At 41.6% G+C, this 18,254-nt stretch overlaps 1 protein-coding gene across 1 annotated transcript in view; it reads left to right on the top strand.

Annotated features, from left to right (window-relative positions):
- LOC140903508 (disintegrin and metalloproteinase domain-containing protein 18) overlaps positions 1–18,254 on the top strand; it is a 41,544-nt gene that overhangs the window by 8,607 nt on the left and 14,683 nt on the right. Inside the window, exons 8-15 of the mRNA XM_078850630.1 lie at positions 4,331–4,402; positions 5,833–5,999; positions 6,110–6,191; positions 6,901–7,037; positions 9,089–9,269; positions 13,696–13,785; positions 14,808–15,006; positions 16,733–16,838. Of these exons, the coding sequence (XP_078706756.1) occupies positions 4,331–4,402; positions 5,833–5,999; positions 6,110–6,191; positions 6,901–7,037; positions 9,089–9,269; positions 13,696–13,785; positions 14,808–15,006; positions 16,733–16,838 (1,034 nt within the window). The remainder of the gene's footprint in view (positions 1–4,330; positions 4,403–5,832; positions 6,000–6,109; positions 6,192–6,900; positions 7,038–9,088; positions 9,270–13,695; positions 13,786–14,807; positions 15,007–16,732; positions 16,839–18,254) is intronic.

Raw genomic sequence — 18,254 nt, 5'->3', positions numbered from 1 at the left:
GCCTTTAGTGAGTCCATCCCCTTTCAGGGGATACAAAACAATCCAAACAAAGGAAAATATTTACCTGCCTCTCTTCCTTGTGTAAGGGAGAGGGAAGCAGTCTTTCAGGCAGTTTCAGTTCCCAGTCCTCAGTGCAAATAAAGGTCAGGGCCAATGTTTCCTCTGAGTTTTTCCATCCATGTGTGGAATAAATTTTGTTATGTGAAGCAAGGTATGTGGGAATGTGCGCCACCAGTAGAAACAAAAAACCTAGATATAATATATATTTTTTAAAAGTTACCATAGGGATAATTACTCCAGCCAGGACAGGTTAGGCATTTTAGAACTCACCACTCAAAGAATTAAATGTAAGTGTAAGAGAGAAATAAAAAATTATGAAATGCATAGACCAGTCAAAAACTAAAATAACACACTTTGAAAGAATAAAATTACAGAGAATATATGTGCATTGCAGGAAGTACCAAGAAGTAACAACAACAATCATACAAGTATGTGTTGGGAGGGGAGTGTGAAAGACTGTGTGTGTGTGAGAGAGAGAGAGAGAGACACACACACACACACACACACACACAGACTGTGTGTGCGCTGGCTGCTGGGGAAGTTTCTGAGAGACACCATGCACTGTGTCTTTAAGGCACTCACTGAAAGGTCTCCTGGCCCTGACTTCCCTCCCCCACTCTGCGGAGATGGACATGGGCAGGAGAGAGACAGAGATAGAAATTGTGTGAGCTGTCTGCTGGAGAAGTCTCAGAGACCATGTGCTGTCCCTTTAAGGCACACTCACTCACCCAGAAAGCTAGTTCAGACCTCCGACCACAGCAGCTCTCTCCTGCTTCAGTCCTGGGCCCTGTCCCCTCTCCCCGGCTCTGTGGAGATGGGGGAAAGAGGGCAGGGACACCCTGACATCAACACCCTCTCCTTTCTCCCCCCCACTTTGCACAGCCGGCAGGAGGGTCATGGGAGCAGCTGCAGGAGCAATGTGGATGCAAAGTAACAGGGAGGAGGGGCACCTGAGCATATGCTGCTGGATGTGCACAGCACTTGAATCACTCCTGGGTGGCTGTCCAACCATGTAGCTTAGAGGGAACAGAAGTCAGGGCTTAATCCTGGTGGGATTTCAACAAGGAAAATCAGCCCAACCTGTCTCCTTTCTCAGTGGGCTTAGGCAAGTAGCATTCACAAACTATAGGTCAGTTAGTGACACAGGGCCTCCAGTCTGGGTGCCTGAGCCAGGGTCTACTTGCTTCTGAGTGCCACTGCAAGGCTTTCAAGGGCTTGTCTCCAGGCCTGACCAGCCTCACAGGTGCAACAGGTTGGGGTTGATTATGACCACAGGAGTTCCTTAACACTTGCTTGGCTTGTGGCCGGGTGTGTATGTCATCTCCTCCACCACAATGCCGCAGTACTTTTAACCCCAGCAACAAACTTTTAATGGCATCGCCATGCTTTAGAGAACAATTGTGTAGTTCCCGTTTTAGAAGTTAAATATTACTGTGGTGGGTTTCTTTGGTGTTTTCCCCCCTATGAGGATGAAACACCACAACAGAGGCTCAAACTCTGTGTATACCCCAAATTAAAAAAAAAAAATCTGTAAGAGGACCAAAAAATACCACCATGGCTAAACAACAGAGTAAGAGATGCCAGGTCACCGGGGCCATTGCTTCTCCCCACTTCTAAAGCATGTGCTGCCATACCCAGTGTTTTCAAGGAGATTTCTTTCTTTAAACAGAGGTTATCAAGCAAACAGAAAATAGTCTTAACTCCATCCTTGGCCCCAGGCTTCAGGGCCACCCTTCCCAGGGGTCTCTGGCACTCCAGCTCCTGGTAGCCTCCCAGCCTCAGTCAGCTCTGCTCCTCTTGAGGAGCAGCAGCTGCAGGGCTGCTTCTCTGAGCCTCTGACCTCTCCCACTCCAGTGTGGCTTTTCCTCCCCAGGGCTCAGCCTGTTTCAGTCCTTCCTCCTTCCAGGTGCCTATTAGCATAGCAGCCCTTTACAGGCCGAGGTGTAGCCCAGCCCTCTTTAACTAGCTGGATTGGGCTCACCGGCTGAAGTCCAGGGGAGCTGGGCTCAGTCTATCCACAGAGACAGGCAGTTACAGACAAAAAGTCATCTTTCAAAAACCGGAAATCAAATCCTACAGAGGAAAATAGAAAAGAACATAAACTCTGGCAGGTCAAGTGTAAAAATATAATTAGCAGGCCAAAAAAGAATTTGAAGAGCAACTAGCAAAAGACAGAGAAACTAACAGCAATTTTTTTTCAAGTACATCAGAAGCAGGAAGCCTGCTCAGTAATCCGTGGGGCCACTGGATGATTGAGGTGCTAACGGAGCACTCAAGGAAGACAAGGCCGTTGCAGAGAAGCTAAATCGATTCTTTACATCGGTCTTCACCGCAGAGGATGTGAGGGAGATTCCCACATCTGAGCCATTCCTTTTAGGGGACAAATAGAGGAGGTTTGGGAACAAATTGATAAATTAAACAGTAATAAGTCACCAGGGCCAGATGATATTCACCCAAGAGTTTTGAAGGAACTCATATATGAAATTGCAGAATTACTAAGTGTGGTATGTAACCTATTGTTTAAATCTGCTTCTGTACCAGATGACTCACAGATAGGCTTACTGGCCTGTAATTGCCTAACTTCAGTATGAGGCAAACTGGCTGAAAGTATTGTTAAGAACAGAATTATTAGACACATAGATGAACACAATACGTTGGGGAAGAGTCAACACTGCTTTTGTAAAGGGAAATCATGCCTCATCAATCTATCAGAATTTTTTGAGGGAGTCAAAATGCATGTGGACATGGGTGATCCAGATTTCAGAAAGTCTTTGACAAGGTCTCTCACCAAAGGCTCTTAAGCAAAGTAGGCAGTGATGGGATAAGAGGGTCCTCTCATGGATCAGTAACTGGTTAAAAGATAGAAAACATAGGTAGGAACAAATGGTCAGTTTTCACAGTGGAGAGAGGTAAATAGTACGCTCCTCCAAGGATCTGTGCTGGGAACAGTGCTGTTCAGCATATTTATAAATGGTCTGGAAAAAGGGGTAAATAGTGAGGTGGCAAAGTTTGCAGACTATATTAAATTACTCGAGATAGTTAAGTCCAAAGCTGACTGTGAAGAGTTACAAATGGATCTCTCAAAACTGGGAGGCTGGGCAACAAAATGGCAGAAGATATTCAGTGCTGATAAATACAAAGTAATGCACATTGGAAAACATAATCCCAACTACACATACAATATGATGGCATCTAAATTAGCTGTTATCACTCAAGAAAGAGAACTTGGAGTCCTTGTGGATAGTGGTCTGATAACATCTGCTAAATGTGCAGCAGCAGTCAAAAAAGCTAACAGAATGTTAGGAAACATTAGAAAAGGGACAATAAGACAGAAAAAATCATAATGCCATTATATAAATCCATGGTATGCCCACACCTGTAATACTGTGTGCAGTTCTGCTCGCCCTGTCTCAAAAAAGATATATTAGAATTGGGAAAAGTACAGAGAAGGGCAACAAAAATGATTAGGGGTATGGAACAGCTTCCATATGCGAGAGATTAAAAAGACTGGAACTCTTCAGCTTGGCAAAGAGAAAACTGAGGGGAGATATAATAGAGATCAATAAAATCATGAATGATCTGGAGAAAGTGAATAAAGAAGTGTTATTTACTCCTTCCATAACACAAGAACACAGGCTTGAATGAAATGAAATGATTAGGCAGTCTATTTAAAACAAATGTAAAGAAGTACTTCACACAATGCACAGTTAATTTGTGGAACTCATTGTGAAGGGATGTTGTGAAGGCCAAAAGTATAACTTGGTAAAAAAAAAGAATTAGGTAAGTTCCTGGAGGATAGGTCCATCAATTAGTCCAGATGGTCACTGACACAACCCCATGCTCCGGATGTCCATAAACCTCAGATTGCCAGAAGCTGGGACTGGATGACAGGGGATGGATCACTCGATAAATTGCTCTGTTCTGTTCATTCCCTCTGAAGCATCTGGCACTGGTCACTGTTGAAATACAAGATAATGGACTAGCTGGACCATTGGCCTGACACATTATGACCATTCTCATGTTCTTATGATGGCTGCTTTGTCCATTCTACCAAATGATCTGGGAGGATATGACATGAAGAAAAACAGATAAAGTTTCTCTGAGAACTGGGAGAGAATATTTTAAGGCAGGTACCACAATCTGGAAATGGCACAAATAGAAAGAACTCATTTGGACACTGCATCAGTTCCTAAGGGAAATGTTACATTCAAAGAAACATTGCACAGCAGTGATATGTTGTTGTAATCTAAAAAGTTGTGTTATTTTTCAGTATGACTATATGGGTTCAGACAAGGATGTTGTAACGGAGAAAATAGTCCAGCTTATTGGCTTTGTCAATAGTGTAAGTTACTGTCTTTTTCTGTTCAATATTCATATGGGAAATGTGGCTGTTCTGAGTCAGTTTGCTGGTAGTCATAGCCTAGCAGGTAGAGCAGGGGGCTGGGATCAGGACTCCTGGGTTCTATTCCTGGTTCTGTCACCGACCTGCTGTGTGACTTTGCTAAGTCACCTCACATTTCTGTGTCTTTTTCTTCTGTAAATTCAATATAATACTTATCTGTGTCCTACATCACAAGGGTTATGTGAGACTTATAATGCTCTGAGAACCTTGGATGAAAGATGCAGTAGGAGAAGAAAATATTATTACCTCATGAAGTCCAAATATTTTATAGATGATATTATTCTCTGGTGATTATTTAATACCAGTTTTCACCCTCAGGATACTCAGTCTGCAGCAATTAGATTAAAAACCATTTTATATTCCTCATCACCAGGATTAGCTCATTCACCCCTGAGAGACATCAGAGACGCCAGGTACTCTGAGCCATCTGAAAATAAAGGGACCTGCAATGTGTCCCCCTTTAGAATTTTTTTATTGTAAAATTACTCTGACTACCTTCATTGTGGGCACTTGTTACTGTTGTTATGATATCCGTGAATCTTTTTCTGTCTTAAACTTCCTTAGGTTATGTTTGTAGTGTATACAGTATTGGTAGGATGATGAGCCTCAATCTTGGCACGAGGATTCCCCAGATGGGCAATTTTCCAAACTCGACTTTTTACGTGGGTTAGCAGTGCAATTTAAAGTGTATAGGGTGATCTGGGGTTGAACTCAGACTGCTAACCTCAGTTGAAAGCCAAATTGCTGTGTCTGCATTGGTATTTTAGCCTGAGTTAACTAACCCGAGTTAAGAATGCACCTGTTGTTTTTTTTTTTTCAGTGTAGACATAATCTTAGTTATTTTAAGTTAACTTGGTCATAAGAAGAACTGTATGCATCATTGTAACTGTGTTGGTCCCAGGATATTAGAGAGACAAGGTGGGTGAGGTAATATCCTTTATTGGACCAGCTTCTGTTGGTGAGAGAGACAAGCTTCTTGAGCTCACACAGAATTGAAGAAAAGCTCTTTGTAAGCTTGAAAGCTTGTCTCTCTCACCAGCAGAAGTTGGTCCAATAAAAGATATTACCTCACTCACCTTGTCTCTCTAATAAAAAGAACTGACAGTTGTGATGCACTAACTGAGAATTTATTTTGATTGACTAGGTTGAAAAGGATTGATATGGACTAAGATGTTGGATTTTAGGATCTTTCAGTACTGTGTTTTCCTTAACATAGATTACAACATTTTATTGTGGGGACATCTGTGGCTATACACTCTGTGACAGTCCAATCCATAGTTTGTTACACTCATGGCCATTGCTTATAGATCTTCCAGTACTACAGTGCATATAATGTAACTGATCTTGTATTTCCTCTGTTACATTTTCAGATGTTTACCTCTCTTAATATGACAATTGTGCTGTCTTCATTGGAGTTCTGGGCAGATAGTAACAAAATTCCTATAACAGGGGAAGCTGATGAATTATTACAAAGGTTTTTACAGTGGAAAAATATCCATCTTATTCTACGGCCACATGACATAGCATATTTATTTGTGTAAGAAGAACATTACTTTATTATTAAAGAAGATGCACTAGAAATCTTTTAGACTGTCATTGTTTTTAGAAAGAATATATTTATGATCAAGAATCTTTTTTGTGCTTTAGTTACAGGGACCAACCAAATTATGTAGGGGCATCTTTTGCAGGAAAGCTGTGTCTGAGAAACTATTCTGGAGGGGTTGCTCTGGTATGATATAATAGAATTTACTTACCTGTACAAGTAATATACTGTATTGGTTACTTACAGTTCTGACCTTTGCTTGTAGGGGCAAATCTTGCACCCACCTCTACAACTAAGAAGAGTCCCCTGGCAACAGAATCAATGCAGCTATGCTGTGCAGGGGGAACACAGAATTTAGCAGGGCCATTCAGAAGTTAAACACCATGAGAAGAGGAGCCTTGTCTCACATGCTGTGGAGCAGCATGCAGGGGATGATGAAATAGAAATGGAGCCAAAGGATATCCTTGTCTGGGGTCCTCTGGTTTTCTGCTCTGGGTGGTGGCTCCAAAAAGGCATCACAGATTATTTGAGCCACTGGGCTCGGTAGCCACTCCATAGGATCAGATGGAAAGATTCTTGCCCCTGCACTTCTACTCTGCACTCAACTTGTCTACTTAGACTAGGCACTGCACAGAGGATTCGGCCTCTGGAGAAAAAGTACGTTAATGAGTGTTTGAATTCAGGATTACACATGTTCTTTGTAACTTCCTTCTAGTCCTGGAAGTGGACAGAGCAGTTTCCTTACAATGGAGTATGCGTTCCGTTCATATATTATGTCTAGTGCAGATATCTTTGTGTATGTTAGGCAGGGCAGAAAACAAAAAATTTAGATTTTTATCACAGTTTGTTTCCACAGTTGAATGAACTTTTAGCACTTTCTTTCTTATTATATTAGTATCAAAGAACAATAACACTGGAGACATTTTCAGTCATCATTGCACAGCTGCTCGGGCTTAGTCTGGGAATAGCATATGATGATTCTAGGGATTGTCAGTGTTCAGGATACACCTGCATAATGCACACCACAGCAGTGTAAGTTTTTTTTTAATTATTATTAATTTATGTACCTCACATAGCATTGCATTATTTATTATATTTAGAACCATTTTAATATGCATACAAGTGCTATCATTCTAAATAATGCCATATTAGGATATATGTAGACTTTTGTACCTCTATATCACTGTTTTAAGTCCATCCCAGTTCATTAGTAGCTAGAAGTTGTCTGTGTGTATGCCTATGTGTGTTGGGATAGTTTGGATATATGGAAACATATCAACAAAGAATAGGACTGTGACCTATAGATGGATGGATGGATATCTAGATAGAATTAGGTTTCAGAGTGATTGCCGTGTTAGATATAGATATAGGTCATATCTAGATAGATATAGGTATAGGTCACAGTCCTCCTCTTTGTTGGTATGTTTCCATATAACCAAACTATCCCAACACAAATGTCATCAGCTGGGAATCTCTGCAGAGGAGCCGACAGACTGACTTACTTTCTCATCCCCGCGATGGCCCACAAGATTTAAAGCAGATTAGTGACAGAGTGCAGGAAAACTTGCACTGTTGCTGCTTGTCATGTGCATAAAGGGAGTAATTCAATCTGAGGCTGCCTGTCAGTCAGGTACTTGCCATGAACACTAATTTGATGTAAAAATCTAAAATAAATAAATAGTACTTTCAGAGATTAACAGTTACAGGAAATATTTCGCTTTTCACTTAAGAACAAAATCTGTCTCCTACCCTCATCTTTTAAGTCCTATTTCTCTATCTAAGCAGTTGTTGATAACTATGTGACTTTTAATGTCTATGTTCCCGCTGAGCTACAGTCTTGAAATTAAATACACTAATTCATTATGTGCCACTGAATACAGGAAAAGCCCTAACTTGGACCTTCAGAGATCATAAGGTCTTTTATTATCAAATTTCAAATGTTCAATCACTCTTAGTTTAAAACTAGTCCACACTTCTCCATTTTCTCCACCCTTTTTTTAAGCTTTCCAGTTTATGTTATGTACAGATGTGTACTCACTATGGGACCAATCATGCAAACTCTTATGGATGTAAGTAACTTTACTCACTTGACTAGTTCTACTATGTAAAATTACTCAAGGGCCTAAATGTTTCTAATATTAGTATAATGTAATGTGTCATTAAAATTAAATTTACTGAGAGTTCCGTCTTCTTGTGAGATGCTTTATTGTCTGTGATGACAAGAGGAGGGAAAGGGGAGACAATTGTACCAGCCCCATAAGCTCGGCCCCACCCCCCAATGTTTGTAACTGGAATGTCTGGAACTGGGGTGAAATGGGAGGGGATGGGGCCACAGCAAACATGATATACTGGGGCTCCAGACTTCTCTCAGTGGGCTTGTAGGTGGTACTACACTCAATTCAATATAACCGCTGATGACAGGAAAGAAAAAAAATCTGGTATTTATATTATAGGTTTCCTAATTGTAGCTGCTAGATTGATTACTATTAAACTAACCTCAATTGCTGTCAAGTTTTCACTGAGGAGAATAAACAAGTGTTCTGGAAGAGACAGAAAAGGTATGGCCTGCAGTATCTTTAGTGGAGAGACTGAGACAATGACAGTTTAGAAAGGTTTTGCTGTTCTGCTTGTGTTTTCCTAATTTAACGAGGGCATCCTCCATTGCATGTTATGCCTTCTTCTTGCCCTCAGTTGGCTGCAGCATGCAGTCTGTCTGGGACCCAAACACCATTCTAGCACAAACTTGCAAAGATATTTTAAAAAATTATATTTATTCCTTCATTGAGGCAGACATGCTGGGTCAGAGGCCTCCAATTTGGAGAAATTATTTTAATTTGAGGTTGCCAGTTCTATTTAATTTATTTCAGCCAAGAAGAATGTTGAAGGCAAGTGAATGCACTTAAGGTGCCAGGTTAATAGCCACATTCACCCACAAGGCAAACAGTTGACATATTTTTAAAAATCCTTAATTTTGCAACCAAAGTCATTTTTGTTTTATTAAAGTATTTCAGTGGCATGAAAGGATATATATTTTACAAAGCATGAAGAATACTTTAATGATGATATTGTACTTTATGTTTTAGACATTCCAGTGGGACAAAGACCTTTAGCAACTGCAGTATAGGAGACTTTCAAAGTTTCATTGCAAGTGGAGAAGGAGAATGCCTTTTGAACAAACCGTATTTGAATGCATCTTATAGGGCTCCCGTCTGTGGCAACAAAATAGTGGAGGAAGGAGAGGACTGTGACTGTGGCACACGAAAGGTTAGGAAATAAATTCCTGAAATTTAATATGAATAAATAATTCACAGTTCCATACCTTGAGACGGAAGAGAAAATTAAAAAAATAAGAGATACCTTATGGGTCCAAGAAGTGCTAACAAGACCTCTGGATGAAAGGCCACCTGGAGCCCTTGAGAAAAAACATTCAACTTGGAAATGCTATGGAGGTGCTTTTTCTCAGCCTCATAGTCAGGGTTGTGTTCTGAAATGGGCTTTAAAATGGAACATAAATTTCTGTTTTTCTCTAAATGTAGATAGACGTTCAATATGAAATTTCTCTTTGAATTTCAAATGTAGCTTTATTTGATTTTTTAAATTTATAATAGAAAGCATTTGAAATTACTGTTGTTAAAATTTGTCCATGGCATTCTGCCTTTTTGATTGTTAAGTGACATCTTCAAAATTGATAAACTTGAAGGAAGCTCGTGCAACAGATGTTATTTGTTTTAACTGACAGTTTATTCACCAACAGGTAGCTGACAGATAAAACCGCCATCATTAACTACGCTTTTATGCCATATTTTATCCCATATCTAAGTATGTTTTATGTGCAGCTTCTGACGGATAAAACCTTTTCCTTTGGCAGCTATACTTCTGTCGCACAGCTCCAGGAACCACCCCTCCAGGCATACCTTTCCTTCACTCATCTGTCTCCTCTCTGAAATGTTAAGACAAGTGTCAATCTCAATGTATCTACAAGGTACTGTGTACTCTAGGTCCAATCCAGGGAAGCATTTAAGCATGTGCTTAACTTTAAAAATATGAAAAAGTCAATGAAACTACTCATGTAATTAAAGTTAAACACTTGGTTAAGTACTTTGTTGGCTCAGATCAGAGAGCTCAGCACCTTTCAGGATCAAGCCCCATAAAAGCCCTACGAAATGAATATATACAAAAAAATTCATTGTGAAAACAGTTAAGAACACTACATGCTGGCTTTCTATCACACCCTTCACCAACCTCCCTCCCAACAAAACATTCCTCCCTCTACAAGCACACACCTTGACTCTACTACAATTAGTATACAGCAGAGACCATCTACCACAATGTTATCTGCCCCTTCTGGGGATGACAGCCTTCCATTACTAATCTACTCCTTCCAAACACAAAAATATACTATATTAGACATTCACAACTAATAGCATTGGGATGGGGACGTTCCGTAAAAGGATGTGCACAGAAGGGGAGGTTGAGGAGATAGAGTTAAGGATGCGATTCATGATCTGTGGTGTATGGCTGTTGTGATGAAGATAAAATGTGTGCCTGTGGGTAGAAGAGTAGAGGATATGTACTGTAAGGTGACTTGACTTTTAATTTCCTTGCTTTTGTGTTTTTGTATTAGGTATGTTATATGTGTAACAACCATAACCGTTTTTATATTCTAATAGTATTTGGTTTGATACTGGTAGGTCAGCAAATGTTCTCCAGTACTAAAGTTTTAAAACAGTGTAGTGACTTTCTGCTTATTTCAGAGACAGTAGCCTCTCTGTAGTTAAGGTTGGAGCTACTGCATGATTCTATTATAAGTGCCTCCTAACTTCACCAGAACTTAAACCAGTGTAGCTGAAATTGCTTGGTAAACTGGGTGCAAGCAAACAATATGTATTTTAATACTGCCAGATGTAAATGTATACATCAAGGAACAAAGAATGTGTAAGCCATACTTATAGTATAGGGGACTCTACCCTGGAAAGCAGTGATTCTGAAAATGATTGGGGGGCTTTGTGAATAATCAGCTGAACATGAACTCCCAGTGCGATGCTGTGGCCAAAAGGGCTAATGTAGTAGTTGAATGCATAAATGGGAATCTCGAGTAGAAGCAGAGAGGTTGTTTTACCTTTGTATTTAGTCCTGGTGTGACCACTACTGGAATACTGTATCTAGTTCTGGTGTTCACAATTCAAGAAGGATGTTGAGAATTGGAGAGTGTTCAGAGAAGAGCCAAGAGAATGATTAAAGGATTGAAAAACATGCCTTATAGCGATAGTCTCAAGGAACTCCATCTATTTAGCTTAACAAAGAGAAGGTTCAAGGGTGACTTGATCACAGCCTATAAGTACCCACATGGGTAACAAATATTTAATAATGGGCTCTTCAGTCTGGAAGACAATGGCTGGAAGTTGGAGCCAGATAAATTCAGATTGGAAATAAGGTGCATATTTTAAACAAAGAGGATAATTAACCATTGGAATATGTACAGGGGCGGTCACCCCTCTCCCGTGGGGCAGGGGTTAAAAACAGTCCTGGGAAAGGGCTGCCCCGGGGAGCCAATTAAGTGCAGGGTTGAGGCAGCCAATCAGGGCCAGGCTGGGAGTATAAGACGGCCTAAGGGAGGAGCTGGGTCACAGTCTCTCTCCAGCCTTGGAGGGAGAAGGACCTAGCTGCCTGGGAGCACAGGGTACCTGATGCAGAGCAGAGCAGTGCTGGGGAAAGGCAAGAGGAGCTGGGGAGCTCCAGGGTGAGGCCTTGGTTAAGGCCTAAGCAGGGACTGGGGTTACAGAGGTGTAGCCCAGGGATAGGCAGAGGCAGCTGGTCCTACCCCCTTGCCAGTGATGAGCGGCCATTACAGACTGCAGCCTGCCCCAGAGAACAGGGGCTAGATGACGACTGGCAGTAGCCACTGAGGCAAGGTGGGCTCAGATGGTTGGGGGTTCCCCTGGGAGGGGAGACCCAGAGTGTGGGGGTACTGCTGGGGCAGAACCCCATGGTAAAGGGGCACCAGGGTATGGGAGGGACACGGAGACCAGAAGCAGGTGAGCCACCGGCTGGCAGAGGGCGCTCCAAGGCTGGAGAAGAGCTAATTCCCAGGGCGACCATCAGGAGACACCACACCGGTGAGTCTCGACCTTGCTACAGAATAACTTACCAAAAATGATGGTGGATTCTCTTATCACTGTCCATTTAAAAATCAATATTGGATGCTTTTCTAAAAGGTTTGCTGTAGTTCAAACAGGAAATATATTGGGAATTTCTATAACCTGTGTTATGCAGGAGGTGTTGTAATAATTGGGCCTACAAATTAAAATTTACCTTATTTGTGGACTCAGCTGTGAGAAGTGAAAGTTCATAAAATGTAATAATGCCTATAACAAAATATTGTTGGAAAAATATGTAAAAGGAGACAGAATGACTAAATTAGTCCAAACAAAAAAGCCTATTAAAGGACTGTGTTAAGATCATGTCTGGCAAATGAGAAGTGTGGAACCAGAAAGTAACGAACAAAAATTGGAGTGTCAGAAACTAGGCCTAATTGGTGTATTGAATAAAGAGAAGATGAGCTATTCTGCCTACCACTCCATTTTGGGGTCCCTAGAAGAAGAGACTTTGGGTGAAGAATCAGGCTGTTTGTCAACCACTACAGGCTGGGAGATGGGAGAACTGGAAGGAGTGAGCTTCACCATGATGGTCAAACACATACAGTATGTGGAGGACTGTTGCACCAGCCAGACTGATCATGGTTGATAGCATCGCACCAGGCATTGTATAATGAAGTTCCCAGATCTGGCTCAGTAATGCGAATCCATGAATTTCTGGGGTGGCCTCATGGATGGCGCCGGGTAGCTCAGGATGTACACCCCTTCATGTATCAATGGAGAGTTTGAGAGCATGCTGTGCTGGGGTGTTTTTGTTCATTCTGATGTCTTGGCTGAAGAGCATGCAATGTTGCTTTTGAATATAATGAGCTATTGAAGGAAGGTCGAATCTCTGTCAGATTGTGACATTTCGCACAAAGTCAAACCACTTTGTACTCAGATTTGGCTCAGACAGCACATATGGAATGCCTCTAGCTGCTCCAAGTCTGCCTGCAAGAGGCTCCAGGTTTCTGACCTATATAGCAATACAGGTAGTACACAGATTTGATAAATCCTGAACTTTGTCTCAGTGCAGTGATATTTTTGCGTTCATAATTGAGACCTGGATTTCATAGAGGAGGTGGCAAGACCTATTTGTCAAATAACGTCTGGTTCGCTGTGGCTGTTTGAACTCTGTTTGTAGTCTAGATAGATGAACGCATCAGCGCTTTCCATGTTGCATGCTTCAGTACAGGGATTAAAATATCACTGTGGCCTCAAGTGCAGATGTTAAAGTGTCAACTTCCACCGCATGCAACCTTTGGAACTGCTACTACTACTGATACTTCCAGAAGCTTAGTGACTTCAGATACCTGGGTCCTTGGCATTATTCAGTAAGCCGTGAGCCGAGGCTTTGGGAACTTCCTCCAAACCGCCCCCTTGAGAATGTTTTTGAAACGCCTCCTGTCAGAAAGGGACTTTTAATTAACTTCTTTCCTTGGGGGGGCGGGAGGGGAGAGACTTCAGTTTCCAGGGCCACCAAACTGGTCTCTTTTGCCAGGATTAAAATGTGGTATATTCTAAAATCTATAATGTTTCTATTGTTTGTTTTTCAGGAATGTCTATGGGATCCGTGTTGCCAACGCACCTGTAAATTTAGACGAGACATCAAATGTATCACTGGAGATTGTTGTTGGAAATGTAGGGTAAGCTATACATTCTGAGTGATCAGAACCTAACACATTTTCTAACTATAACCCACATATCTAACAATAGCCCCGATACTGCAGATACTTAATGCTTAACTTTTAAGTATGTGAATAATCCAGTTCAGTATTTAGGATTGGAGCAAACTGTGCATACTATATATTATTGCTTTCTATACTTATATACAGAAAGAACCAGAGAACAAGTCACTGTTGACATATCGAGTTACCTAAAATATTGTCAAAATGATATTGATAATTCAAGGCAATATTGTAAATGAGACCTGATGGAAGCAGTTGTATAAACATGTACTTAATACTCTGTCTGAGCGTGCACATGCCATAGGAGTTAAGCAGAGGCCAATGACTCAAATGACCAAAAAGGGAGCTGATCTTCACTTTGTTTCATGGGATCAGCTTTTTGTTACTCAAGTCATCAAAGCAAAAACTTGTTTTTAAAAACAAAAAGCTGAAAGACTTTTAGCTTTTTTATATTTAAAAAAAGTGTTTCTAGTTGTTAGGTTTTCTTGTTATGTTGACTAATCAGTATAAATATCAAATATTGTGATTCGCATAAATTCTGTTCCTTAGTAGTTATAATTAGAGCTGATTGGAAAAATGTCAGTGAAACCATTTTCAACCAGAGAGTGCAGTTCTGTCAAAGTCTAAATGCTTTGCAAAATCATGTAAATTTTGTCTAAATTTAAAAAGAAAACAAGGGAAAAGAATTCTGACAATATAATTTCAATTTTGTCTTTAATATTTTTATTTGATATTATATGATATAATATTAAAATAAAAATTGTGAAATCAAAATGAAACATTTAAATCAACTTTAAATGATTTTCCCCATGCGATTTTCTTTCATAGAGAAATTTGAAGTGTAGGGGTGTTGTTCCTAATCAGAAGATAGGTATGAAAATCTTGAAATCCTTTGCAAATTTCTGTCCTCCACACAGCTCTAGTTATAACCTTTCTATATGTCATGCACAGGCCTCCTATTTCTGTTTTTTTCCTACTAGTTTGTGCGAAATGGTACATTATGTCGAAGCACTAGCGAAGATGAGTGTGATCTAATAGAGTATTGCAATGGTTCCTCTGCACACTGTACACCTGACTTCTGGGTCATGGATGGACACCCATGCAACCAGAACACAGCCTATTGTTTCAAAGGAGTGTGCCAAACTGCTGATAAACAGTGTAAAAAACTCTTTGGTCAAGGTAATAATGATAGTTATTTGTTTCCAAAATCTAATTCTAGAGACTGCTGTCTTCAGTGTTTCTGCCTTATGAAGGTGGATAATTATTATTTGTCACAAATGACATAATTAGGCACAGATACTTGAGGCAACTTGCCTGGACGCTCTGTGGTCTGTTGGATAAGACTTGGGTTTATTGCATCAAAGATCTGGGTTTTGTTCACAGCTCAGCCACAAACTTTCTAGGTAACTTTGAGTATTTCCCTTAACCTTTTTATGGTTCAGTGACTACATGGGTAAAATATGGATAACTATATTTTATACCGCTGGTGGTGCTGTGAAGCTTCCTACATAAAATACATGTATGTAGTGCAGAGATTTATTAAGACCAGTCAGTGTAAAGGGTGAGACTAGAACTCATGACTACCTGTATCCTAGCAGCCTGCACATTCCCCTAAGTCCAGATGGCATTTTGGTTGGGGGGAGTAGAGAGGAGATAATGGCAGTGGTATTTTGGTATGAAGAGTTTTTGTTTTTTTTAACCATATCATAGACTTTCTAAAATCATTTAAGTTGCTTTGGTTGGTTTGGAACAATTAGAAGGCCTGGTTAATTCACTCTGAAGCTAATTTAGCTTCAGGTTAGCCTGTAAATTAGAACATTTCCTATTATGTATGTGACTGAACAGAGTTTCTAGTGGCCTTAAGTGTGTTATCTTACACGCACATTTTATGAAAATTAGAAAGATGCATATCACACATTAAGGCTATCATGCAAAGTGTTTTGCAAGCATAACTATAGCAGTTGTTGTAAACATTATTATATTAGTAACCCTAATGAGATGATCTGATGGTTCTTTGCCATCCTTGTCCAGGCTGATCTGGTTCATAAAATGCTGTCAACCTGCAGCTGCAAGGCCCCCTGCTCCATCAGGGACAGGTTATTTACTCCTGTTGTATGGAATAAAAGCTGCTTCATGCCAACTCTTGTGATAACGACTGGAGCCCTTTCCTTGTCCCTAACTGGAACACATCACAGGTTCCACATGAAGGCCTGGTTAAATCCCTGTGAAGCTAATTTAGCTTCAGAAACTTGCTGAGGATACTCCAGGTTAGCCTGTAAATTAGAACATTTCCTATTATATATGTGACTGACCAGAGTTTCTAGTGGCCTTAAGTGTGTTATCTTACACCCACATTCTCCATATCTTCTGTTTAATAGGAAATCTCCATACCTATTCCTTTAACTCCAGAAACAACTTACACACATTTTTGACACATTTCCAATGGTTGTCAAACACTCTCAGTACCACACCTGAGACACATACCTTCCTATAGTAGAGCACTGGACTGGCTTGAGGTTCTGCTGATCTAGGTGAATAGATACTTCTACCAATCTATAGTCACCCAAATAAATAAATACTGTACTTTTTTCTGCCACTAATTTTTGCTGCTCTACGCAACTGCCTGTTCTGCCTGTGTCTTGAAGTCAGCCTTGGCAGAGCATTTTGGGACTTATGAAAAAGAGACGGTCACCCACTTGTTCTAGGAGGAGGCCATGACTGAATAGCTGTGAAGGAAGCCCGAGTTTGGCTTGAAGCAGCCCTGTGTCTATGACCTGCAAACTCGACTCGACAGTGCAGAGAACAATTCTGCACTGGCATGTGCTAGGTGTTCCAGCAAAGCATTTTCCAACTCTGACTTCTATAAGTCTATGACGAAGTCTAATCAATGTTATTGTATTTGCAGCTTCAAAAAGTGGCTCTCTCGCATGTTATGAAGAAATTAATGGTCAAAAGGATAGGATGGGACACTGCGGCTTCAATCAGGACGGTTACCAGGCTTGCGAATGGAAGTATGTTTTGAGAAATAGAAATGTCTCCCTATAGGGAGAAGTACAAGATGAAGCATGGCATCTTGGCTGATTGTGTTGAAAGTAACTTGGATTTTGAAAATTTTTATCCGGTTTGTTTCTGAACTTTTACTATATGTAAACAGCTGCTGGCCTGTTTTCCCAGCTCAGAAAGAGTTCACTGCCATGCCCATGTTTTTTTTTCAGGGCACAGCTTTATTCTTTAGCAGAAAACTCAGGCAAAGTATCAAACCAAAACAGTTTCTCTGCCCACCATAGGCTACAGCTCCTACAGGCTTTTTCCCCATTTGGTTCTCTCAGCACTGAAAGGAGGACACACCATGCACTTCAATCCCTCTGCTTCAGGTTCTATTGCAGGAGCCTCTCTCCTACCTGAAGCGCCTCTTCAGCGAAAAATGTCATTCCTAACCAGTGACCCAGAGAGTCCTTGCAAACATAACCACTTTATTTCAAGCAGAAGTCTGAGTAGATTGGTGGACTTTGCAGCATACCCTGAAGAGTCAAGACTAGCAAATTCTACTCCTGGGGAAATTGTGCGCCACTGCGCATGCATAGAATTAATGTCCCCTGCAGATTTGCTTCCCAGCAGAAAAATGACTTTCTGATGGGGAAGCAAAGGGAGCAAAAAAGAGTGGTCATGCAACCCTCCCCAGCTGTATGTTTCAGGGTGCCCAGGGAACTGGTAGAGAGGTATTTCACTGTGGGGCTGGGGAAGACCTGGCTGGTGGCTCCTACCCTGCACCATGCTCCGCTGCTAGTTCCGGCTGGGCTAGTGAGGATGAGACTTCCTCTTCCCCTGCACGATCTGGACCCAGGCCAGACCCACCCCCAGATTTCTCCCCCAGCTGCAGGAAACTCTGCAAATTCCTCCCCCACCACCACCACTTCCTGCACCCATAGCTCCTTAATTGCAGGGGGAGGGATCCCTGTACAGGAAGCTGCTCTCCCATCTGCCCAGCCCCCATGCAGCCAGACCCTCCTGCCAAGCCTCACCCCCCTGCACTCAGAACTCACTCTGATGAGCTTCACTTCCCCTGCACCACCCTGACAAGTCATCTGGACCCCCTCACTGAGCCTCCCCTACCAGGCTCAATCTCCCCCCCCAGACCCCCTCCCCGCTGAGCTCCAACCACCTTCATCTGGACCCCCTGCCAGAGTCCCATTACCACTGCACCCAGAACCCCCCAAGAAGCCCCTGTGCATCCAGATCCTCCCCACACTGAGCCACCCACACCCAGATTGCCCAATGCAGAACCCTCTCAAACCACACCTGGGTCCCCCCACGCTAAGCCCCTCCACACTTGAATCCTGCCTTGTTGAGCCTGCCTGCCCACATGGAAGGGCAGGGCTCTGGGGAAAGCCTGGTCTTTGTGCTGTGTCAGGGTTGGGTGCAGCCTC

Source organism: Lepidochelys kempii, chromosome 26, assembly GCF_965140285.1.
Source record: "Lepidochelys kempii isolate rLepKem1 chromosome 26, rLepKem1.hap1, whole genome shotgun sequence".
In the NCBI taxonomy this organism is placed as follows: Eukaryota; Metazoa; Chordata; order Testudines; family Cheloniidae; genus Lepidochelys; species Lepidochelys kempii.
This window is presented reverse-complemented; position numbering and strand designations above follow the sequence as displayed.